Source organism: Schistocerca americana, chromosome 1 (genome assembly GCF_021461395.2).
Source record: "Schistocerca americana isolate TAMUIC-IGC-003095 chromosome 1, iqSchAmer2.1, whole genome shotgun sequence".
In the NCBI taxonomy this organism is placed as follows: Eukaryota; Metazoa; Arthropoda; class Insecta; order Orthoptera; family Acrididae; genus Schistocerca; species Schistocerca americana.
This window is the reverse complement of record NC_060119.1, coordinates 770,002,234-770,029,497: the sequence shown is the minus strand read 5'-3', so window position 1 is coordinate 770,029,497 and position 27,264 is coordinate 770,002,234. Positions and strand designations below refer to the sequence as shown.

Sequence of the window (27,264 nt, the reverse complement as noted above, 5' to 3'; positions counted from 1 at the left end):
ACCTGTTGTGTGGGTAAGAGTCTCGGCTGCATGATGAACCGCCACCTTGTCTGGCTCCTCAAATCTGAAGGTCACTTGCCCTTAACAACTTAATTCTCCTAGATAAATCAGCACATGATTCCTTCTTACACTGAAACCATTTGATTGGTGCAGTTTTTGACCTTAAGAAAGTGTAAGACATTACTTTGGGGGGAGGGGGGGGGGGGTACAATATCCTTCAGCAACTTCATGAGTGGGGACTACATGGACCTGTGCCATTTCTTATCCAAATCCTTCCTAAAGGACCGGTGTGATTGCTGTGTTCAGAAGAATGGGGTCTCCCAAGGTAGAGTACTCTGTCTGAAATAGCTATCAGTGCCATCAACTTCACAGTCTTCCAATCTTACGACAACGACGCAACTATAGCTGACGAGAGTGGAAGCTTGGACCAATAAAACTGGTTTCAAGTTCTCACCAGGCCATCATCAAAGTTTTAGCCAACCAGAGCTCACAGTGGGTAATATTATTTTACATTTTAAGGACAAATGTGCATTTTGAGGCGTGAAGAGGCCGGTGAACAATCATTCTGGATTCGGCGGCACCTTCTCCTGCCTTGACAGGGCCTGAAAATCTCAGTGTTGCCTCAGTCATTGATATTTAGTATGGCAGTCCACCCCAGCTTTGAGCAGCTGTTCACGAATCTGCCCCATGCAACCAAGACATTCAGGTACATGTTACTGACTGTCTCAAGGATCTGGATAAATCAGACATTGGAGTAGACAGCCAGAGATGGAACAAACTGCTGCCCCGGCATCTTCAGAGGCCCAAAGTGATTTTAAGTGTGATGCAGTGCAAGAAAACTTTTACCCCAGATTATGTATTTACAACTCTTGTTTTCTTCCATTTTCAGAATGTGACAGTTTTGTCATTGTTTATATGATGTGTACCAGCAAGGGAATGCCCTTGGTTGTTCAGCTGTTTTCCCTAATAAGTGCACCTTCCGGAACAATTTACAAATAGTCATGCGAAGTCATATGGCATTATGATGGCACTGGAGCAGATTCACAGTACATGATTTCTTGTATATTCTGACTCGCTAAGTGCACTACAAGGAGTCCAGAATGTATCTGGTAGACCAGTTGATTCAGGTTATGCACAACTCCTTACAGCACTTCCAACACTATGGCAAACAGGTGGTCTTTTGTTGGGTACCTGCATACGTTGGGATAGAAGGAAATGACACAGCCGAAGAAGCACGTCGGAATCGTGTTGTATGTTAATGCACCATCCCCTTGCACACAGTCTTCTCATTATCTGACATGTGATTTGTGCATCAGTGGAAAACAATGGTCAGAGATGGTGGAAAACAAACGGTTGGTCACTGAAACTAGTGATACAAGCATGACAGACATCACACCAACCTCATCGATGGAAGAAGGTGCTACTCACAAGGTTTCCTTCTCCGGCAGGAGAAGAGTGTGTGTGTGTGTGTGTGTGTGTGTGTGTGTGTGTGTGTGTGTGTGTGTGTGTGTGTGCGCGTATTAACTGACATAAGGGTAGTCCTCAGATTGGCTGGAGATCTGCCTACCATCTTTGCTGACAGACATTAGTGTTACACAGGTTGTGAAACTCTGTGAACTGTTGGGCCTCATCCCTAAAATGCTACGGAGGAGAAGCTGATTTTAATGTATTATAATCTTCCCCCCATATGGGGCAGCCTTTGTCCCCTCCCCCATGTGAATGGCATGCTGATTTCTTGTCAGGGTGCTGATGACCATGATGTTGAGTGCTCTGCATCCACCATCATCAGCACCACCACCACCACCAATCTATCTATCTGTACTAATACTGATGTGCAGGTGCCATCAAAGAGTAAGAATGACTACTACTCCACTTATTCAAAAAGTAAGTGTACATACAGCTACACACTGAGCAATTAAGTGCATTTTTCCATCTTTCTTCAACTTCATTCTACATTTACATTTAGTAATTGTTGTAACTGTTTGTAACCACCTTAAATCCAGTGTAAAGGCAGTAAAAGATATCTTACAGCTGTATAATTTGCACCTATGTCACCCCGTTCATATGGTTGGAGACAACAGTACTCCTAGTACTACATGTTTCCAAAAAAGCAAGGAAAAATTACAAAAATATGGAGAAGTAAAATGTTATATTTTATGATAAGAACTGCATCCAATGTGTACAGAACATCAATAAAAACACATTACAGACAAAGAATTTACATTGGAACAAGTCTGAAACATCTAAAATGGATCCGAGTTTGTTGTAGTAGAAGTAATGCCAGTACAAAGTGTTAATATCCATGACAGCAATGTGCGATACTGTTAATAATAGTTTCTGTAAGTGAATGCAATTCTACTTGCACAGTTGTTACAATGCAGCAATGATCTGGAGAGGGATAGGGCATGCAGCGATATCCTCCCAAGAACACTCCAAATACGCCCAGTGGAACTCAAGTTTGGAGGCAGAATTAATAACTCCGTATGCTGAATTATTTGCTGTTGAAGATCTTCACTATCAAGCATTGTGATATTGTCAGATGAATTAATCACTTATTACACAAACATAAGGCCATATATAAGCATGATGGACATCATCAGCATTAAACAGTCACAATTTTATTTGTGAAAAGTGTGTTTTTTTTTTTTCAAAAAGATATGGTATTCTAAATATAGGCACTTGATCGAAATACATCCTTTTAACAGGTAATAATGAAAGCTTGTGGTTGATTAGTTATTTTTCTGAATGTCAAAATAAATAAATAAATTTAATCTTGTTTTTACATATACCAGGTGTAGACGTATGAAACCGGAATTTCCCTACAGATGGTGCTAGCCATCAGTGTAGGGCCTGTGAGACTGCATCTGCAGCACCATCTGCTTCCTGTAATGGCTGTCGACAAATGTCAGCACACAGTAACCCAAGTTTCATACATCGGTATCTGTTTCAAACCTGTAAACATGTCGAGTTTTGTGCTTATGAAGTACGATTTGCAGACAGCATTGGTTTTCTGTTATCATTTGAAGAAAACTGCTGTAGAATCGCATCAAATGCTTGTCTTCAGTGAACATGCTCTTGGGAAAACACAGTGTTTCAACTGGTTCAAAAAATTCAAAAGTGGTGATTTTGACTTGAGAAACAATGAGCACGGGAAACCACCAAAAAAGTTCAAAGACAACGAACAGCAGGCCTTATTGAACAAAGATGATACTCAAACTCAACAGGAACTCTCATAACAATTGAATGTGATGCAGAAAGCAGTTTCTCTTTGATTGAAAGCTATGGGAAAGGTGCAGAAAGCGGGAAAATGGGTTCTGCATGAACTGAATGAAAGACAGCAAGCAAATAGAAAGACCACTTGTGAAATGCTGCTCGCCAGATACAAAAGAAAGTTGTTTCTGCATCGAATAGTGACAGGTGATGACAAAGGGATATATTCTGAGAATCCTATATGGAAAGAAGACAATGCTTTGTGTTTGGTGGGATCAAAAGGGTGTCGTCTATTATGAGCTGGTGAAACCAACACTGATTGCTAGAAACAGTAACTGATTGATTTAAATCAAGCATTAACTGAAAAAGACCAGAATGTGGGAAAAGGCAACACAGAGTCATATTGATCCATGATAAAGTCCCATCACACACAGCAAAACCAGTCAGGGAAACAATCAAGGCATTCAGTTGGGAAATATTACGGCATGTGATTTATTCTCCAGACTTGGCTCCTTCCAATTATCATCTATTTGCATCACTGGGACACACTCTCGTTGAATAATGCTTCAATTTGTATGAAAATGTACGAAAATGGCTCGTTGATTGGTTCACTTGAAAAGAAGTGACTGTCTTTTATTGTTAGTGTGGCATTTATAGCCTGCCAGAGAGGTGGGAGAAATGTATAAAAAGCAATGGAGATTATTTTGAATAAATACTGTTTATCAGTTTCAAACAACACACATGTAATTATTGCAACCCAATTGCGGTTTCATGCTTTTACACCTGGTATACTCCCCAAGCCACCTAATATTATGTGGTGAAAGGTTTGTGAGCACTGTGACTTGCCTGCTTTTCCATTCCAGTTACAAATGACCTATGAGGAGAATGACTGTTGATAAGCCTCTGTGTAATCTCGAATCTTACCTTCATAGTCTATTCATAAGATATACGTATGAGGAAGCAATATAATACCTGAGTGTTCAAGTAATGTACAATCTCAGATTTTTAGTAAACCACACTGTGACTCAGAACACACACTTTTAGCAACTGCCACAGAAGCTGGCTAAGTGTCTCCCTGTCAATTATGCGCTTACTAAATTAACATGTAATGAAACACATTACTCTTCTTCGGATCATTATTTCCTCAATGAATCCTATGTGACACAGTCCCAGCCTGGTGGGCAATAGTGAAGTATTGGCTGAATGAGGGTTTTCTAAGTCACCACAAATAGTGGATTACACTTGCTGAGGATTCTTCCAGAGAACCTGAGTCTGGCATCGCCTCGTCATATTAGTTCTCATACTGGATGAGGATAAAAATGAAAATTGTCCTTTTAAAAGAATCATCCCAGAATATGTCTTAAGTTATTTAGGGAAACCACAGAAAAACTAAATCTGGATGGACAAACGGATATCTCATCCCAGATGAAAGCCCATTGTCTTAAACACTGCACCATCCCATGCTGTTTGTAACAGAACAATCCCCTAGTGATGTGTTTGTGTGCCTATTGCAAATTCTGCCTCCAGTGACATTGTTGGAAATGAAACTCAACTGCTCCTCTCCATTTCCATGCAGCAACAAAAGACTGGGTCCTCTCTAACTGCAATAGAAATGAAGTGATGCTCTGCAATTGGCCTAACATTGTCTCCAGGGATTGTGACACAAAGATTACTTTCGTGCTGCCTGTAACAATGGGCAACCTTCCTTTTGTATTGAAACCCTCCCCCCACTCCCCCCCATAACCTATCAGACGTGAACTGCTTATAGGCTTAACTGAATCCAAGGCACCTCACCATGGTCATCATTGCTCTCCCTAATAACAGATTCAGCTTTTGCACTCATAATTCAAATACTGTGGGTTTCTCTGCTGTTGATCTGCAATGAAGCTCCAGAGTAGCACATCTTACTCGCACTGCAGAGCTGCACATCCTTCCAGTTTGTCAATGGTCCTCCACTACAGTAGTCTCCTTCGCAGTCAACATCACTAATGCACACTTGTAATGGTGACTGAGGTGATAGGTCTTTTACAGCTTTAAATGGCAAGGTCACAGCATCCTGCACACTTGTGCAATGGCACTTGATTCAAATGTAGCCCATTCAAATCCTGGTATTAGTATTTTTCTGGCAAGGGAAAGAGAGGTGCTAGCATAAAATCCCTGATCCCCATACTTTACACTGATATCCTGGATTAATTTCCAAACATCTCTGTAATGTGTCATGGTATAAGGGCATATAATACTGTAGTTGATAATTAGTCAGTCAGTCAGATGTAGTCATTAAAGTCATTGGTCCCACTGGTGCTACCCAGCAGGAGTGGGCTACGTGGGCACCATGTTCAGCCTCCCATATAACAGCAATAACACAACAAAGTCTATACACATACTTACTGCAGTCATCTATGTGAAGTAGTTGCAATTTGTACACCTGACATGCAAACTACCCACGTGGCACTAACTAGGAAGATTTGCACCAAGCCCGATCACACAAGTAAATTTACAGGCGTTGAAAACAAACTGCAGAGCTAGTAGTTTGCATGTAGTTGTATTGTGTGGCATTAATGGAGTTACAACACCTCAACTTCAATTGCTTTGTTTTCTTATATCAGGGTTTGAAGTGTGATGCTTTCCAAGAATATTAACTATTAGGCAGATGGATGAAGTATGCAGTAAAGTGGTGCTCAGAGGAATAGGGGAGAAAACAACTCTAAGAAAAACCATTACCAGAAGGGGTTAGTGGATCACCCAATGAAACCAACTGAAAGAGTGATCCTTTATGTTGTCCTCTAGCTCTTGATTTCTTATGCTAACTTCCCATTTTCACATCACTACTTCATCCATCACCACCTCTAATCTGCTTTGCATGTACTAGCCTTTGTCTGCCTCTACAATTTTACCCCTTGACTACTCCATCTCAACACTGATTAATTAGCAAGAATCCATCACTTACACAGAAAGTAAATTTTGACAAATCAAGCACAGAAATGTAGTATGAGGTGCTCTCCATTACATTCTGTTTTATTCAGGCTCTCTCTCGCATGGGGTACAAATACCTTCAGTAGCTGCCAACAAAAGCTACACTGTCTGTTGACCCAGTGAAGGTATTTAACAGGAAAGACCTGCTAGTAGTGCAGAAAACAAATGAACTGTTCTTTCCTGTACCATTTAACTATTTCTGCGTATCTTTGATTAGAATATGCAGAACAGATTATGACAACACTGTTGGGTACAGTCACATATAGATAAACAGTGTGGCACTCAGTAAACAGAAAAATGGTAACACTATCAAACCAATTGCAAAAATGAAAATGAACAAATGCCCAGCAAACTTGTCCCCTCCTTCTGGTGGCTTGACACAGATGTCTTCCCTCTCTTATTCTTTTCAGCACATCTTCATTCAATATATTAACTGTCAACCCAAATTTTAAAATTCTTTAAATGCATTACACTGCAAATGCATCCAGTTTCTTCTTGTCTTTCTCATGGTACACAAGCTGGGCCCCAGACATATGTTTGCAAGAACTTCTTTAACAACTGAATGTTGTCTTCTGTACTCTCACTTCTTAGATAGGAAAGTTCTTTTACATCGTCATCCCCAATGTTGATGTGAAATAAATAACTGCTCTCCTTTCTATTACTCTCCATCATTTTCTTCTTAGCTTTGTTTATCCTTAACCTACATTCTGTCAATGTATGCCATCTAATAGTATGCTTCCAGCTGTTCTGGTGAGTTGTTATTTCCATTTTATGCGTAATATTTCTATAACCAACCTGGCCATCATCTTTAGGTACTGAGAGTCTTGCTGTTAAGTGTACTCGCTGCCTGGAATCCAACATTCAGAACTATTGTGCATAAAATGGAAACAATAACTGGACAGAAAACCCAGAAGCATTCAAGCAACCAATTGTGTTCAGAAAACTTAACAGATTGTATGCTATCTATTTCAGTCAACAGACCTTCCTCATCACCTTTACTATCTGCATGGGCTATGTTGTCTGTGACTCTTAGCATTTGTATCTGTCACCAATGCACTTTTCATCCCATTCTAAAATTTTCTCTCTTTTCTTTCATTTCTTCAACATAAATGACTCTGTCTTACACCACCAGCAATACAAATTTATCTATTTTCATTTTTACTTTTATTACTGAAGCTTGTTCTTTGTAGATTATGACCCATCTCTGTCATTCAGCCTCACTTGTCTCATGATAGCAAACACATTATTCCAAACTTTGATGTAAACACTTTCTCTAGGTCTACATAGGTATCTTTATTTTTATTCATCTATTTCTCATCATGGAGCATGTCAGAATTCCTTTTCTGGGAAAAATTATGTTTCACACACAGAGTACAATTGTTTTCACATTTACCTGCTCATGTGTCTGGCAGTGTCATGGTAAGTCTTTTTCTGGAAATTTGATCTTTGACCTCTAATTTCAAACATTTTTGATATGTAATCTAGGCTTTCACAAAGAAGTTTTGTCATTAGCTCATATAAGCGTCTACTTGTTATATCCTCCATAATTCAGTTGCCCCAAAAGTAAATCATATGTTGCACAACTCATGGCTTGTTTGAGCTTAGATCATTTATATCTGCCCATTTCTGATCACAGTACATAACCATTTATAACTACCTCCTCTTCTACCATGCTTTGGGACAGTTGTTCTCAAGCAAGCCTCTGATGTACTCCCGCATCTACTAGTCCTTTGTTCTGCACTTGGTAGGGGTTTCTCATTTGTACCTCATTAGTTAAAAACTTCTCCAAAGTTTGACACAATGTCAAATTGTCCCACTATGGTCTCTTTCTCAATTTCTTTACATGTCCCTCTCATACATTCGGGTTCAACCTGATGCACTTTCTGTTAATTTCATTCCTAAGACACCTACACTGCTAGCTTCTATCTACTGCTCTCAGTATTCAGATTTTTTCCCATTTATATGTTATAACATTTCCCAAGTCATTTCTGGTTTTTGTGCCTCAGCTTTTACATCTGTCCTGCCTTAATGATTTCTTTCTTTAATTCTACTCATCATCAGTAAACTACTCTCATTATTTTTATTAATCTCATTCTATTCTCAAGTTTCAGTATTCCACTTCACTTCATGGTATACTCCTTTTTCTTTATCTTCTCAAATTTCACTTTCCTTCAGTTCATCAGTACACATTGAGATCTGAGTATATGTTTACACCTAGCAGTCTGGTATTGTATTATAAATCTTTACCTAATGACTATGTAACCCACATGATATTATTCCATGTCTTAATGTATCCCCCAAATATGAGTTTTAAATGCCATGTTCACTACAGTCACATGAATCTCTTGAAGTATCCCTTCCCTATCATTTCCCCCACCTTCCAAAGTCCACATTCTCTGGCAATTATGCCTTTTGCTTTCCATCCTCTTCCCTATTACAGTGTTATAATCATTTAGCACTTTGCTGATAACAGAAAGCAGAGAATGTATGAGGAAACAGAGGAATTGGCAAATATGCGAAGTGCAGACTGTAAAATGGGATATTTGGAAGTGTGCAATAGTGGATGAATTTTGCTTCACTTCAATCCTCAGCAGAAGAATTAGTCATGTGTGTTGTGAACTGTAAGTCACAATGTTACCTGTCTCCCTATTTACATAGACATCAACTCCTTTTGCATCACTGCTGAGGCTGCTGTTATTACCTTACAATCATCCGTCCTCTTTGCATTTCGCTTTGCCCCTCACTTCCCACAATTACCAAACTAATGATTCTTTGGTGCCTAAGGAAGTGTCCTATCAACCCAAAGTCTGTAGTTATAAGGGATAAAATATTGTCTATGGCTTGCACAGAAACCAAAATGCTGTTATAGACATAAAAAGAGGTAACAGCTGAGAAGGCAGGTTCAAATGGATGTAGGTTGCATTCGTTGCACAGTATCAAAAACTGCTTGGGAGGCACCATCATCATTTGAACCAACACACTCCATACACAACTAAGAACAGCAGCATGACTAAAGTATTGGCCTGTGTGATTAAGGACTTTAAGAGATCAGGATGATGTGGGTCATGCAACAACAGTTCACATTATGTATCACAATGCACCCCAAGAGCAGAGGAATGTCCTCAGCAACAAAGGAGAACAAGAGAAAAGTCTGCAGATAATGTCAGTTATTCACACTGAAATGGACCAAAAGTTCAGGATTTCTTCACCACATTATCATCTACAGTGACTATGGAACAGACAATACACCTACAGAGCAGAGTGTTAGTGAGACAATGTAAGGAATCTGTGATGCAAAAGCTGGTGAATAATTAAGTGATCATTTTAGTGCAGTAAGGATTGACATTTTTCTGTGATCACCCATTATAATAGCAATAGAAATAATATAACAGAGGTAAATGATATGGAAGCATAATAGTAGTAATATTATGGATGGCAGGTGCATTGGCAGTAGCAACAGTAACGGTAATATTGCTATTTTGATTTCATTTTTAACCATGGTAACATTATTAATTCACCTGAAGTGAATGCAGAAAGATAATTATAGACAGAAAATAAGGTCTATTATGGAATACTACATAATAGGCTATAATGTAAAATAAATAATTACAATAAATAGTCATCATACAAAGAAAAAAAGACAGGATAAATTATTGTAGAGAGCTGCTACAAACCACTCTTCAGACAGAGCAAAAAACAATAACGCCTATTGTGTTTGGTTTTAACTTGCTCATTTGTCCTTTTGAAATTTTCCAGCATCCTTAGAGCATTCAATCTTCCAATATCCCATGCCCCAATTTGCAGATCGTCATCTTATTTCATCCTCCTTCCAATACTTCTCTATTGGCTAGTCCCCAACAAGACATCTGTAAAGCGGACTAGTTTACTTCTGAAATTTTTTGTGGTCGTAGACATCATAAGAATATTTGAGAAGATTGCATGTCCTGTGGATACACACTCTGTGTGTGTAAGTCACCTTCTGAGGGGCACTTTACCACCCCAAGGGCAAGGCGATACTCAAAACATATACCTGCTCCTCTGGTTTCACTTTTCTGTTCAGTAGCAGAATGATGATGAAACCTTTTATCAGAATTATTTGGCAACCATTGCCATTTTATTTTTAACTATATGCAGAGACTTGGACCAAATTCCAGGTACCGTAGTATTCCATGACAGAAATCTCAATACAGATCTGTGTGCACTATCAAAATGAGCACATGATAAAGGGTTAAAACTCAATGCATCCAAAACCCAAGTGGTACTGGTGGGTCATTCTAGGCTTATTAGTCCAAATTATCAGGAATCTCTACCATCTAACTGTGAATGGGACAAATATCAACTTATCTCCTTCTGCAACAGGTCTAGGATTAATAATAGCAGAAAATCTAAATTGGACTGAATGGCGCGTCTCCATGTCCCATTTTTTAGTTGTTAAGTCTTCTTACTGATTTGATGCAGCCCACCACGAATTCCTTTCCTGGACCAACCTCTTTATCTCAGAGCAGCGTTTGCAACCTATATCCTCAATTATTTGCTGGATGTATTCCTTATGTCCTCCTCTACAGTTTTTGCCCTCTACAGCTCCCTATGGTACCACGGAAGTCATTCCCTGTTGCCTTAATAGATGTACTACGATCTTGTCCCTTCTTCTTGTCCGTGGTTCCTTTCCTCATTCCTGATCTTATCAGCACACCTAATTTTTAACATTTGGCTGTAGCACCACATCTCAAATGCTTTGATTCTCTTCTGTTCTGGTTTTCCCACAGACCATGTTTCACTACTATACAATGCTGTGCTGTGTTCCAAATGCACATTCTCAGAAATTTCTTCCTCAAATTAAGCATATATTTGATTCTAGTAGACTTCTCATGGCCAGGAATGCTCTTTTTGCCAGCACTAGTCTGCTTTTGATGTCCTCCTTGCACCGTCTGTCATCGATTACTTTGTCGTATAGGTAGCAGAATCCCTCAACTTCATGAACTTCAATTCTGACGCCCTACAAAAATATAACAAGCTCATCCCTCTTGAACTGAAAAAGAAACTTGTACAAACACCTACACTTCCAATTAATGACTACAGAGATGTTATCCTGCAAGGCCTTTCTCAGCAAAGCTCACAGCACCTGGAACTGGTTATGAATGCCTGTGTTCATAATATCTGTGATGTTCAACTCTGTGATCATATTTCACTATCATATGCACAGCTATCCTGGCTGCATGCAGACAAGCACAGAGATTTCCATAGTCTCTCTCTTCTCTTCTGTCTCATCCAACATACACTTCCCTCATTGACCTTAAAGCTCTTGTCTGAACAACATGGCAGAAACACCCATCCCCATCAGAGCAAAATCCTTTCTATACCACCCCATCATTCAACCATTTTCTCAAATTCCTTCTCACTAGCAAGAACCTGACTAGAATAATCTCCTGCATTATATTAGAGAACTGAATAGCATCCTCCAGCTTCATAAAACAGTTAATGAGATATCTATTAAAGCGACAATAATTATTACTGTTGTCTTTGTACGCATTCTTTACCCTTGTCCATCCTTCTTTCCAACCAGATATTCCTCATTTCCCAGTACTTTTACCTGGTGCAGCCTTCTTGGATTTCCTATTGGAGAACATTTATTTTGTACATGTATAAATTCTTTTTATATCTGCCATTATCATTAGTATCATCATCATTAGTGGTGGCAGCAGCAGCAGTAGTAGTAAAAATGCTGCCAGTATTAACTATATAAATTCACATTCAATACTATTGGAGGCACTCAGGCATAAAACATGGGAATTCACATTTTGGCCAAAAATGACTTATGCCACTTACAATGTAGTATCTTGCATGCTGAAATAAATACACGAGTTAGTTTCCAAAAATCTCCACAGATGGCAGCAGAATACAGCTTGGTTTTTCCTGGTAAGTAGCAACATCTGCTTGCCTAATATGTTATCTGTGAGAAAATGGCTACTGTGAGGAAGTTGGAGTTTGGACGCACGATGAGTGTGGACGAGTTTGCGATGTTAGAAGAGCTATTAAACAGTGATTTTGAGTGTGATGGCAGTGAAAGATCTAGATTACCACAAGACAGATTATGAAAGTAATTTCAGTAGCAATGATGAAGAAAATAAGGTAAGTAGTGTCACTAACCTCATATTTGCCTTTGCGTGTAAACAATGGTATCTACTGTAGTTAACATGTCATACATACTTTGGAGAAATGCAGATGTTATTTGCTGTAGTTATCACATTATACATGCTATGGATTAATACGGAGAAGTAAAACTGATAGCTATGTACTGTAACATTCTCCCGTGCAAAGGTTTGTGTGCATGTTCTGTTTTAAAGTGTGTAGCTTGCTTGGTTAGGTAATGTAATTTATCTACAAAATAATTTTCAACATATGTTTGATTAAGGTTTGTCAGTAAGAACTTTAGTTCAATTAAAATTGAATACGAATTTCAGTGCGTGTTTTTTTAAGCAAATCTTTTCGTATTTAAATTACATTAGGCCTACAAATTTCTTTCTTTTTTCTTTTAGAATAATGCAAGTCCTAAGAAAGGCGAACAGAGCTGTCGCAGAAAAAAAGAAGAGGGGTATGAACCAACTACAGAAATGCCAAGAAGCTCGCAATAGAGGTTTAGCTTATATTCAGGAAGAAGGGAAAGGCAATGGGCATTACAGCCGCGAACCTAGTCCTGACTAACTACAGAAAAAGGTGTTTCCAATTATTCAACATGGGAGAGTGAATGGATATGGGAAATTATGACTTGCACAATGCCTACCTTCATGGTTGCATACAAGTAACTGAAACAAAGAGAAAAACAAAGAAACTGACAGTTCATCAAGCATGAGTACTACTATAAGGTATTCCTCGATGTCATCTAGTGGAAAGCACACTGAAATTTGTAAGACTGCTCTTTTGAATATTCATGGACTACAAAGAAGTAGGGATCATGAAGTTCATAGAACCCCCTCCGGAGATGTAAGGGGAAAATACCAGCATCATCCTAAAAAGTATTAGAGTGAAGATATTGAATTTGTTAATATTTTCATAAATAGACTGCCAACATATGCCACTCACTACTGAAGAGTTGATAGTCCAAATAGGAAATTCATGAGCATGGAATACACAACAGAAAGCTGTTACGACAAATACAAAGAAGAATGTGAACAACTACAGAAATTGCCTGCGTCCAGAGATAAATTTTGACAGATTTTTGTAGGAGAGCACAACATATCCTTTAAAAACCCTAAATCAGACATTTGCAGCACATAGAATTACCTACACATTAAAATAGAAAATGCAAGAAAGGAGAAAGACCAAACTTATCAAAATCCTTATATGCTGAACTTGAGTTACTTCAGCACATAGCAAAAGCAGGACAGGATGTTATTATGCTAGCTACAAAAGAGGCAGAGAAAGATTGTTTATGTCATCACATTTGATTTGCAGCAGAGTCTACCAACTCCCAAACTTTCAACTGGTCCTGCTTTCTACAAAAAGAAAGTCTTCTGTTACCATCTCAGTGTCCATTCTTGTTCATAAAAACAAGATATTTCTGTGTGTAGAATGAAGGCACTGCTGGTAGAGGAGAAGATGAGATTGGCAGTTGTTTACTGAAGCACTGTGAGGGACAACTGTGGAGGTCAAGACAAAAACTGGACCACTGTTGCGATATGGTTGAAACTTATAGCAGAGGGTAGATTCAAAATTGGCACACACGCACACACACACACACACACACACACACACACACACACACACACACACACATTTCCGCAAGTAGGGCATATAATTTTGCCTTCTGATCATGATTTTGGCATTGTTAAGAAATATGTACAGAATCATTGTCACTATGCATTCTCGCCTAAGGAGTGGATAGAGGTCTTGAAGAAGTGTCAGAAGAAGAAACCTATGATTGTGTAACGTATGACCATAGGCGATTTTGTAAAAATTTCAAACTTGCGGGACAACTTCAATCAGGCTTGTAAAACAGGTTCTGGAAAAAAGTTTGGAATTACAAATGCAAAGATGGAGTTGTCAAGGCAGGAACCCGAAGAAATGAAAGTATGTAATTAGTACCATTCTGAAATGGACACTTTATCACTAAGGCGAAGCGGTTGTCCAGTACAGTTCCTCAAAGGCTTCAAATGTTCTCTACCAATCCTACAGAGAGGTCCAAAACCCACTGACGCAACCAAATTGAATGATATTCTATCTTCTTTACCATACATACCAGAAGTATAACATGCTTATTACAAGACATTAAAAACAGCTGAGCAATCCAAGGCAAACAATGAGAGCAGTGACAGTGAAATTTGAGTACCACTATTAGTATTTTCAGATATTAAAACTGTAAATTTAATTACATGATACTGTGTCATTAACATGTTGGCTTAAATTATCATCAACTAACTTCATAATGTCAAATTTTCCAGTGGGAAATGAACACTTTTAATGCAATGAATAACATGGTATGTACATTTTACGTTCACAAATAACATTGTATCTACCATATAATTTGTGTCAATGTGTTATGTATTGCTTCTTTTTTCCAATTAAAAAAAAATTATTTCCATTTTGTAACTTACCATTGCATTCCTTAATGTTCAAATACTTAGTAAAAACTTGAAGAAAAGATATAAAATAGTAAAATATGTTGTTATATTTTTTTGAAACTTCATATACTAATATCTCCAAACCACTAAAATGTCAGTTACCATGTTTTATGCCCGAGCCCCTCATCTATTGTAGCTATACACACTCAAATCATTTGACTACTATTTATCATATTAAAACTGTTATTCCTCAGGTGATTTTGATGTGAAAAAGATAGTGTATTTGTGAAAATCTGGTCCGATGTAAGAACCACCCAGGTGGCCCTAATGAGATCATGTTCAATAAATAAATAAATAAACCCTAGAACACATTGTCATTACATAACAATAGAACATGAACCTGGTTTCAGAGTCCCCTAAAAATATAATATGGGCTACTAGCCCACTGCTCCTTTCTTTGATGTGTCTCCTGATCCTGAATTCGGATTGAAATTTCCTGCCTTTCATCACCTGTACATTTACATTTTATTTTTTCTATTCCTCATTCTATCTTGAAGTTATGTAATAATGGTATTCATTAAGTAATATTATTAAACTGGTCTCTTTAGCCTTGACTAGTCACTCCTCCTTTGGTCACAAATATGGATAGTATTTTCCTGCTCTTTCTCTTAACTTTAACTTTTATCATGGGTGAAAGACACTAAGAATGTTCCACTTATTTAATATTAAAACTACCCAATCAGTTATTTGGCACCTATTATTAGTCCTCTGACCATCAACACAATCATGACATAGGATTATGCTGAGTATTAGAACCAATACATTGATTTTCTTGACTTCCTGACATTTAAATCTATACTCAATGTTAACAAATTTCTATTCTTCAGAAACACTTTCCTTACCATAGCCAGTCTACATTTTATATCCTCTCTACTCCGACCCTCATCAGTTATTTTGCTCCCTAAATAACTAAACTCATTTACTACTTTAAGTGTCTCATTTCCCAATCTAATTTACCAGTAACCAGTATGAAAGTTCATAATGTATTTATGTAGCATGTCGCATAAGTTCTAGGATTTATTGGAGAATGGTTCTGCAAGATAGGCATAAAAATAATAATCCAAACCATTTAGAATGTTAATCTCCACTTAGATCTCAGATTTTAGCTGACAGCAAATTTTTGTATCCAGTGAAGTTTTGTATGTATGAAAAAAGCCAAGGTGCACTATGGTTCCAAATTCACATTAAACTGTGATTTCGTACCATCACTCCCATGTTTCTGATTACACTGTTTCACGGACAGGGCTGAGCATTTTATACCCTAACCAAGTAATGTAGTGGTGCACCTCTGTAGACCCCCTCCCATACTTGTTAATCAAGTGTATCACCACAAAAATTTGTCTAAATTGTAATATTATGATCAATAAGTTGGTCTGATAATTGTTTCAGAATTTCAGATACAAAAAATCTGAACTATAGAACAATAGGTAACAACAACACTGACTGATCCTGACTACCGTGTTTACATACAGCTATTGCATTTCTACCAGTGATACCAATTTCAAACAAAAACCATGGATTACATTTTGTGAGGAGTGCACTAAAGATATTACAAGATTCTTGGAGAGATTCTGTCTTACTATGGCATAATGTGCACTGACTATTTTAGTCTGAAGAAAGGGAAAAGAAAGCACACTAACCACAACTTACTTTGAGCCAGTGACCTCTTGTGTGAGAGGCCACATGATTAACCACTTGTCCTCTTTTACAAGCAGTAATAATAAAATTACTAGTTAAGAACTCAAGGGCATCTGCAGAAATCTACCCAAGAAGGGGCGAGATTCTAAAAATTTCATTCTTGATATAACTGATCCAGTAAGTCTGAAAAGCACATGCTTCATGACTACGTAACATATTTTATTTCAAATAATTGACAGTTATCTCCTTAGAATTTTTAATATAGGTCACTTTGATACTATGTTAAGTAAAGTATTTTATCTTGTCAACATGCATATTGATGCTGCCCTCTATACTTCAACACTATGAACTTCATAAGGCTAAATCCAGGGTATCCAAAGAGTTAGGAAATAAAGCTAGAAATATTCACAAAAAATGTATTCATATTCCAATAATGTTAGGTTGGAACTAAGAAATAAAAAATTGGAAAAACAAATGATCGAGAAAATGCTGCTGGATATCAACACTAACAGCCAACAAAACTGACATGTGAGTTACGCCCAAAGGAGAAACAGAATAAATTTTAAACAAATGCTTGTTCAAGACTTTCTTTCCTTACAAAACTTCAAGTTAATGGGTTTAATAAAATACTTTCATGCGTTCTATTTTTTCCCCCCTTACTGACTGAAATAACTAATATTTAATAAAATGTGTCTCGAAAACTACATAAAATGTAACTCAGGGCCAGTATACAGATTTTGCCAGTTGAATTCACTTTTAATACCCTTGGACTGAACTAAGAATTCATCCTCGTCCATCCAGGTTGACACATTATTGAGCAGCCATGCCAACAAGGCTGTAGAGTTCCAAGCCCTACGACCGTGTTGGGCTGTGTTGCACTACAGGGAGAAACAGAAACGCCCATTTACTGAGGAGGATACCTTTTCGAGCTTAAAACTTGAGATTTCATGCATTTTCCTCCTGCTAGCACAAAAATGGCATTTTCTATTCATGATTGGTGCATCTCGGCTCATAGGTTAATAGTACAGCATGACTGTGTTGTTCGGTGTCCAACACAATTGGTCTGTTTTGTAAAACAATGTGTCACTAAGCCATCACAGACATTCACCCCAAAACAAGCAGTCAGCTACTGTCACGATTCTGTTGTACAGCAAAAGGAACAGCAACCATGCAGGGTTTGGGGACAGACAAAAAGCACATACAGGTATACAGCTTCCAGGTTTCCACTGTAATGGGAATTAGCACGGCACAATGTTGGACAGGTACTTTTCTGCAGCTCCATAAACACTGTTTGAGGAAGCTCTGAGAAAAGATTGGGAACACTATTTCAGAACAACAGAAAAAAAGTGATTACTAAAGGCAAAGGTTTTCCACCGCATTCGACAATGTTAGATCTGCGGTTCAGTCGATTTGCAATCACTGCTATAAACGTGTGATAATTTTATAAGAATGAAAACTTTACACAGACTGCAAGCAAGGACAAATGCCCCCTCTTGCAGATGCCCATGCAAGGACATAATTATAGGATGGACACATTTTGGCATATAAATTGAACACTTACAAACATTTTAAAAATGCTGCTTTTATAATGTACACAATACTTTTTATACGTAGGCCTACATAGATTTTTAAAAGTTATACTGCAAACACACTTCCTGCTGACGAAGAATATCTACTATTAAAGGAAGTATATTGACTTCAATTTTCTATTGTTTTTAACAGATGCATTATCATCAATTAAAAACACATATGAATGTGGTTTTGCACCACAAGAACGATGATTTTTTTTAAGTATGCTGGTCATGAGATAATATCAACAGCAGTACTGTACATGGGTAAAAATCCCAATTTGTGAAATTTGGCAGTCTCTCTCTCTCTGTTTATAATTTTATGCCGCCTAAATCAATAAATCAATTTGTGTACCAATACATATACTCTGTAATGGTATTTGTTGGGTCATTCCATATCAAATCACCCAATAAAAAATAAATTTTACGCCCACCTCCTTAGATTTTCATGAAATTTGGCTCAAATGGTTCTAATACCATCCTGACAACACCTGCAATTTTTTTTTGCTGTATCTCTTACAGTTTTTTTTTTTTATAAATTTTTAAAGTTTTTATGTTTTGAGTTTTCTGAACCTTCGGAAATGGTCAGTTTAATTTGTATTCAAAACTTTAAATTTGCTTATCTTAAAAACTCTTTTAGATAACATCATGAATTTTTGCAGCAAGTTTATTTATTATACATATTTGAAGATAAAAATGATGCTATTAAAATATATTAATATTTTCTATGAAAAAAATATATATGTATTTTTTTTCTTTTTTTTTAACGGATGTTTTGTTTTATAAGAATTGCAATATCTCGAGTCTCAGACCTGATAGAATGCTCAAATTTGTTTTAATTTACTCTTAAACATATAGGCTACTTGATAAAACAAAAATAATGATGGCTTTTTAACATGTTTATTAATTATAGTAGATTACATTAGAATTATGTACAAAGATAGTTTACTTACGACACTTATGTATAACCCAACTGATTGCTTGAAACATTGAATTTTTTGAGTAATTTTGTCTTTTTAACAAACATTAATGCTGATTCAAACTGTTTTTCCACTTCATCCAAGAGCTTTCAGTTCTTTTGATACAGTCTTTTTTGAAGTAATACATTCTCCCAGTGCCGCTTGATTGAGGTGCGTCTACTACACAGACTATGTGCTCCAAAGGCACTATGCAGGAATCTTCTCTTTCAGGCCAAAAAATGATGCAGCGGGTCCTGAAGGATGTAGAAATAGAATTTCTGCATCTTCTTCATCATTGAATATTGTTTTTACCAGTCCAAAGTACCAGTTACCATCATAATTTGCGGCCACATAGCAATTTATGGATGGTTCAACACGAACCCAATCAGAAGAAGAATGGAAAGAAAAGACTAAGGAGGGTTTTACACTATCTGTAGTCCTTCTAATTTCAAGGTTGTTTGTTGGAAGTGGTTTGAAGTTATGAAAACTTCTAATTCCAGGAATGGTTCGGGTTGCTGAAAAACGTTTTTCTAGTTTTAACCGTAGCAAATCAGCTTCTTTTTTTGTCAATAAAGTGAAAATGAATGTTTTCAATATTTTTTTCACAAAACTTATACACATCGATTGCTGCCATTATTTGTTCTTTGTCTGAAAGCTGTAGACTGGCTTTCCTTAAAATTCTTTTAATAGTTCCTCCTAGGCCATCACAAATTGACTTCCCATGACTTGTTGCAAAAAAAGAGTGTTGGGCCTTCAAATTAAAGTCTCTCAAGTGTTCAGTCAAATTTTTAAAACTGTTTCTATTTTTGTACTGCCCAGCACAACCATCTGTAAAGTAGTGAACTGAGTCAATGTCAGTATGATGTAATGACAGCCACTTTGTAATTTCTTTTTGTACAAAGTTAACAAAACCAGTATCACGTTCTTGGTCATCACTAATAAAACATTGGTTGGAAACAAAAACATTGTTTTCCTCATTTCTTAGAAAAACTCCAACTGGGTGTAGAGTACAACCACCTCTATTCCAGTGGTAGCTTTGGATCTCATTTTGTATAACGAAGGAATAATTTTCACTGAAACCCATCACAATAATTGCTGTTTTGGGTGGTGGGTCTTCTTTCAATCTTTTAAAGGCTGCTGATTGGGATTTTGCTATAAACGAGGGGGGGGGTGAGCTTTTCCAATGACCTAACCAATAAAGAAATGTAGTCTTCAAGACTGATAGACTGTTTGATCATTTCTGCCCTGTCTGTGTTAACCCACTGACTGATTACAATTTCTTCTTCTAAATCATAATCTTCACTTAGTTTTTCAGGTAAGTACTCAGTTAGTGCAGTATTTGCAGTACAGCTGTCGCAATGACGTAGCATGCAGTTTTGGTTTTCCGTGTTGCACACAAGCATCCTAATTAGGTCTTTATAAGATTCTTCAATTTTCACAGCATCCAGTAATAGTTTAACATTCTGGTGGATACTGCATACACATACAGTGTGTGTGCCTGCAGCACCAGCAAGGATACACCATTTAGGTCTCAAGAACCAAAATTTTGAAAATCCTACTTCTACCTCGGGATTCTCCCATTTGAAAGAATAATAGAGTTCTCTCAAGTTACACAAAATGAGTCTTTTTTGCATGTAAACATTTTTTTGAACACTTACTTTGTCTTTTGTTCCAGGTAGCACTCTGGAACTTTCATCCTTTTCATAAAAATCTGTTACAAGTCTTACTGTATTTTCAGAAAGAGTTTTACCTTTTTTTGGACCAGGAGTTTCCAAAATACCCTTTTCAGATTTTAGCTTTCTAGCTTGTCGCACCATGTACTCACTTACATTGAATTCTTTCATCACTTTATTTCGAGTCCAAGAATCTGGATTTTTCTAGACCTCCCAACAGATTAAATCTTCTCTTTCATAAGAGAAATCATTACATCAAAATCCTTTGCTTTCTCAACCACATTTTTATCTTCTTCGTCATCATCAGAACTTGGTGCATCATATTTTAATGCTTTTGAAACCGCCTTTTTTGCAGTCTTTTCAATACTGCTAAACTTCCTTTTAAAATAAGACCCTTTACTTTGTTCTGACAAGCCATGAAGCTTTATCGGTGTTAAACCTAAATAATCAAGAGCAATGTTTGTTTGTACGAGGGATTCATTTCTGGATTCCAATGATTCTAATTCAACCATGACTTCATCATCTGTTTCGCTTTCATTGACTTCAACTCTTAATTTTTTCTCCCAAAAGTTATGGCATGTTGAGCAAAGCTTTTGTCCAGGTTTTATGCTAATATTTTTTGTCAGTAATTGTTTAGAAAGATCCAAGCCTACACTTCTCAACGATTTTTTGATGGGCTTTTTGTGTTTTTTTAGTGGGTCTACACATGTTGTTTGATACTTTTCAAAAACATTTAAAAAGTAGTAGCTGTGGTGTGAACATATATTCTTAAATTCACACAGATTAATTCCAGATCGTAAGTGGATCAAATCTTTTTCTTCCTCACTCAGTTGTGATACCGGTTGTAACTTTTTTGAAGGTGTGTAGGTTGTTTGGAAACAGTCAGATTTTTTAAATAACCCTACACTACAGGTTTGAATATCTGACATACTGATTTCACTTTTGGTCTGATTACTGTTCTGGTTACTTTTATAGGATATTGGAAAAGAATCTCTGTAAACTAAGCAACAGTACTTACTGAGAGTTCGAATAAACTTAATAAAATACTATCCAAGCACTATTTAACACTGTAACAATTTTTTACTTCAAAACACAGGAGTAACAATACAAAATCCAAGTGTACATTGTTACTCCAAGAAGACAAAAACTTATTTTCGGTGTCTAAGTCACTTGGCATTTTTTATTTTTAAAATATATTTAATATTATTTTAAAAATCAGATAACTATTAAACAGGTTAAAAAGCCAACATAATTTTTCTTTTATCTAATAGCCTATACAATTAAGAGTATTTTAAAACAAATTTGAGCTTTCTATCAGGTCTGAGACTCTAGATATTGCAGTTTTTGTAAAACTAAACATCCGTTAGGTAAAAAAAAAAAAAAACCCCTTATAATTTTTTTTTCATTTGGAAGAATTTAATATATCTTTATGGTAATTTTTTTTTAACATTTAGATATAATACACAAACTTATTCCAAAATTTCATACTGATATCTTGAGTATTCTTTAATATACAAATTTTTTTAGTTGTGAGGACACGTTTAAGTTACAATTTCCGACTGCTGAAACAAAGCCAAATCTAAAAACTTTAAAAATTTATTAAAAAAAACTATAAGAGATAGAGCAAAAAAATTTTACAAGTGCTTTCAGGATGATAAAAGAAGTAATTGTACCAAGTTTCATCAAAATCTGACATGGTTGGCGTCAAGGCCTGGGTGACTTGACATGGAATGACCCTGTTGTTAATAACAGAAGCGAATTGTAGATGAAATCTGCAATTCTCAACCCCAATATTAGGAGTAAAACTTTTTATATTGGCTATGCACCCCACTCTACAGAGTTCAGTTTTTTAGTAGAGTAGAGTTTTTTTACTCTGGCACAAAAGTGTACAGTAAACATCTGACAGAAAACACTCAAATACTTAAACAAAAGGTAAAAGATGCTTGGACAGGGGGCATTTTAATTCAGCACATCTCATTTGTGTTAAACAAATCTTCACTCTGACAGTATATAGACAGCTGTCAGTGGTTTGTGTAAAATTACATAAATACTTCGTTTGATGAATGTAACCTATTAGATAAAAACAGCAGCTGACTAGTAGAGGAGAAGAAGCAGTGGCTTTTCTATATAAAGGAGTGCATTTCTCTCTCTCTGGACAAGCAAACATAAGGCAGTCAATAAATAACACAAGTATGAGCGTGTGTAGATTAGCGCTAGTAATAATTTATTGTTTTTACACCATACTTTACAGATACGGCCAACTGCGAGTATTCTGCCTGTTAATAGGCTATGTAACTTGCCTCATACTACATCCCTCAAGGCTCTCTTCTTTATTATGGGGCTTCGAGAGCACAATGGATGGATGAATCGAACAATCACTCAGTATGTCCCATGTGTAAAAATTTCATTCTGATATAGTACACTTTAAATTTCGATACGTTTAACTTTGTGAAATCGAAATCTATGAAACGTTACCTGTTGTCATTAAGCAGCATGCTTCTGATCTGGCATCTTCTGTTGGGTTATTTGAAGCAAGCTGGTTGGAATCATAAGATTTAACTGAACCAGGACTGTTAAACTCTTGGGAATATTCATTTTCACGCAGGATATTGGTCACCTATTCAATTTATTACGTATTTTACAAAACTTAAATGCAAATGAAGTCACAAAAACTGCTATATGGTCGTATATCCATTCAATTATGTACATACCTCTTGCGGGGACAGTTTCGGTAGGTGTCCAAACTTATTTGAATGGTATTTCATAAAACGTTTGTGAAGAGTTATAACGCTTTTGCAAAAATTTTCTTTGCACGGTGCTAGAAGCAAACATTTACTTATTTCTGCAGTTGAAACGGAGAAATTTCTGAAGCATTGGTTTATCATCTGCCTAGCTGTCGGAACTATTCCCATCTTGAAGCAATACAATACACACACAAGAAACGAAACAAAACAAAAACAGATTTTCCAAATGTATGCACCCTAATAGAGGTTGTTACTTGGTAATGAAATCCAATACCATAGTGTACTTTCCATTTACAAACCTAAATACACAGAAGGTAGGAATCTGTGACTCAAATGCAAATACTTTTATTCGGACTCTGGCTACAGTACTGATCACCATCTATTTCCTATCGCACTACAGTAAATTCATCATCAGCTTTCTTCAGCCTAGAGCATACAATCATACAAATTAGATCATTTAGTTTTCTTTATATAGTTAGTATCTAGCATTTGCACAATTTCTCCGTGTTTTATTATTTAATATAGTGAATAAGGTCAGCCAACATAAGGAACTAAAAGTCACTACAGTCGATCCCACAAACGGAGAAGACTAAGCCCCGTTTCAACATGCAACGAATACTTCCACAAGACCGCAGACACCCCTCCGGCAACCAGGTTTCCACATTCATCAAAAGTGACGCCACGTAGCAGTCACACGAGTGGCGTTACATCTACTGGGTGAAGAAAAAAATGCCGCATTTGGCGGTCGGCATGCGATGCCTCATCCCAAGTCAAATCAAAAGTGTAACTACCAAAAACTAGTCCCGCCAATAGGTTTAATAGAAATGCAATTTAAAAAACGAGGCTCCGTCAACGCTGTAACTGTGTGCAGCGTGGACAAGAACAGGTAGCATGTACTTTGCTCAGTGCCGGAGCTGTCCCACTAGCTCAGTAACACAAGGCAAGGCCTTGGGGAACGGATTTGGAGGAACATTGACATTCGAGTCGTGGTCGCGCGCAAAAAAATTCTTCAGTTAAAGCATCAAATAGTATCCAGTTTACACCTCTTTCTTTCTGATATTGTTACCTTTGATTAAATATTGAACATAACATGAACTTATAGACGTAAACGACCAATTTTTTTCGTCCCTAATTCAAATAAAGCCAATAGAAAAATAACAGTGGTGCAGCAACGTCCTCTGTATACCAAGACATACAAAACATGATGATAGACGGCTACACTTGATTGCAAATTATGCTACACACAATAATTACATCTTATACGATTGACATCCAGGCGCATCTTCACAGAGCTGGTATATACATGTACGAGCAACGTTCACTTTGATGAAGATATTTGAGACTACATGGATTTGCAAACACTTCACTACTCTCTGGATTATGTTTTGCTTTTCTCTATGTAACACACCCGCATCTACCATTGTCGAAGCGGCATGCACAAGAGCCATTAGGCCATGTAAATCCGTGTGTGGAGTACTATAAACTTGTTGCTTTAAGTGTCACCACAAATAAAAATCTATTGGATTAAGATCTGGGGAATGTGGAGGCCAGAACATTGGACCATTTCCTTTTTTTTTCATTTATTGAATTTCAATTCCCCCCCGAAGGGGGCGGGCTGGCAGCAGCTTAGTATGCCGCTCTTCAGCCGACAGATTTTGTGACAAAGATCAAGAGAACAAATAATAAAAACCAGGCGATAAAATCGGAGACTTAGAGAGTAACAAGGCGAAAAGAAATCGTGGAACTTAAAACAACAACAGAGGGATGATGATGCTAAGAAAAATACATATGAAGCAGACAGGGAAAACAATAGACAAGTAAAAAACACGGCGACAGTCTGGATTCTGTTCGCAAAAGACATAAAATTCACACCGAGCGACAGCATGGTTTCTGTTCGCAACACGAGAAAGACAAACAACACTGAATAGTCACTGGAACACTGCACTAAAAAGTTGGCAAATGTGACACCACAGTCGAGAGCAGGTGGGGGGAAACTGGACAGAAGATGGGAAAACAAAAAAGGGGGGAAAGGAGAGTAAAAGCGAAGGGGGGAGCCGGGAAAGGAGCTGAAGGAGGATGAGGACCCATAAGAGGGGTGGGTGGCAGACGCGACAGGGAGTGGGGTAGGCAGAGGAGGGGAATACAAAAGGACTGGGGGGGAGAAGGGAGGTAGGGAGAGGTTTAGTGGGGAGAAAACAGGACGGAAGGGGGGGGGGGGGGGAAGAGGGAGCCCAGGGAAAGGACAGAGGAAAGGAGGGGGAGACCATTTCCCTGGAAACGGTTCTTTTAAATAGCTACGCTCATTCATTCCAAAGTGTGTGGTGGTGCACCATCATGCTAAAACCTTAACTATGGCCAAACACCAACTGGGATTTTCTAATGCGTCAGGCAAAGTATAGCAAAGAAACGTATGGTACAGCGGCCCATTCAACTTGTACAGCAATAGGGAAGGGCCGAAAATCGCTCCTCCCACGATTCCAGCCCGCATGTTTGTATTGTGTAAAAGTGGCGCACTATGTATCGAAAGATGGCGCCGTGTGTAGGTTAAACTTGGCCACTGTTTCTATGTTTCGATACAGTGTATCGATACGTGGAACTGTTTCAGTGTTTCGGAACGGTTGTGGTTCACTGTTTCGAACATGGAGGTAGAATAAGGGGAGATGGCGCTACAGACTTGCGCTGCACGTTGTTTTGAAGCCAGTGGGCGGGGCCTGCCGCCATCTTAGTTCCCCCAAAACATCAGCAGACGAGTGTTTACAATTGCTTCTTGTTCGTTATTTATGTCGTGTGCACGTGATATTTGTTTTATATAGTAAATGTTACTCGGTTTTAGTGAACAACACAGCATAAGGAACGCAACTTCAAACGTTTTTCTGGTCTTAAATGCGTATTCGATACAGTAATACGTAAAAATATTACGCTTCTTGCCTCAGTACTGTAATTCCTTTTTGTTTATACACTTAGAATAACCGAGAAGAGACGTATGTGCTATGAAAAGCGTGCTTTTGTAATCCATTTATATTCACTTTCATTGTGTTTGTGTCGATAATTGATAAAGCCAGAGCTCCAAAAACAATGATTGATAGTTTAGAGGCACCGATTTGTATTCGTTGCATTTTCAAGTCAAATGCAAATTTTAAATGTTCACGTTTGCAAGAAACTTACCTTATTTCCTTTGGTGTCCCATAGATGTATGCAGGGATGATATAAACAAGCCAGCTGTCATGTCAACAAAGTGAAAAATACATTAAATTACGAAGGAACAGAACTGAATTTAAGATTGTCAGGCCCATTGCAATTTCCACATCTGCCTTCTTTTTAAATTGTACCTACCAAATGACATTCAGTGTGGCAAAGAATAGAAATTTACAGGGTAATACAACAACACAGTGATTAATGTAATGATCTAAGCCTGGACTTCGATAGGGGACTTTGCTTTAACAAATATGTAACCATTTAAGTACTTATAATTTAACCACTGTAAAAGGTGTTCCACACATTTTACTGAAGATTTAATTAACTACATGTAGTTACATTAGTTTTATATTAAATTATTGCATTTTAAAACATTAGTCCCCATTTCCAGAATATTTCTTGCCAGGACTTTTCAGTTACTTCAGAATAACCACACAGTGAAAACCAAGTGTAATGCTCACTTCCAGGCAGCTCTTCGCCTTGGATTGATAGGAAATCTAAAGTTAAATCACAGAAATAAAACCATACTGTAAAACTTTACAGTGCATCAGAATTTCAAGTATATATAAGAAAATAGCGCTTAAATAAGTCCACTTACGAATGAAACGTGATTTGTTTAAACTTTAGACTACAATCAGAACGATAAGTACACCCGTAAGCGACGCAGCCGGCATTTTTTTATCAAA

The 27,264-nt window shown here is 37.3% G+C and overlaps 1 protein-coding gene across 1 annotated transcript in view; it reads right to left on the bottom strand.

Moving 5' to 3' along the window:
• The window catches only part of LOC124612138 (pyruvate dehydrogenase [acetyl-transferring]-phosphatase 1, mitochondrial), a 34,017-nt gene extending 10,001 nt beyond the window's left edge, over window positions 1-24,016 (bottom strand). Inside the window, exons 1-2 of the mRNA XM_047140303.1 lie at window positions 23,351-24,016; window positions 23,115-23,256 (exon numbers count right to left, since the gene is read on the bottom strand). Of these exons, the coding sequence (XP_046996259.1) occupies window positions 23,115-23,256; window positions 23,351-23,551 (343 nt within the window). The 5' untranslated portion in view covers window positions 23,552-24,016. The remainder of the gene's footprint in view (window positions 1-23,114; window positions 23,257-23,350) is intronic.
• Between the last annotated feature and the right edge of the window lie 3,248 nt (window positions 24,017-27,264).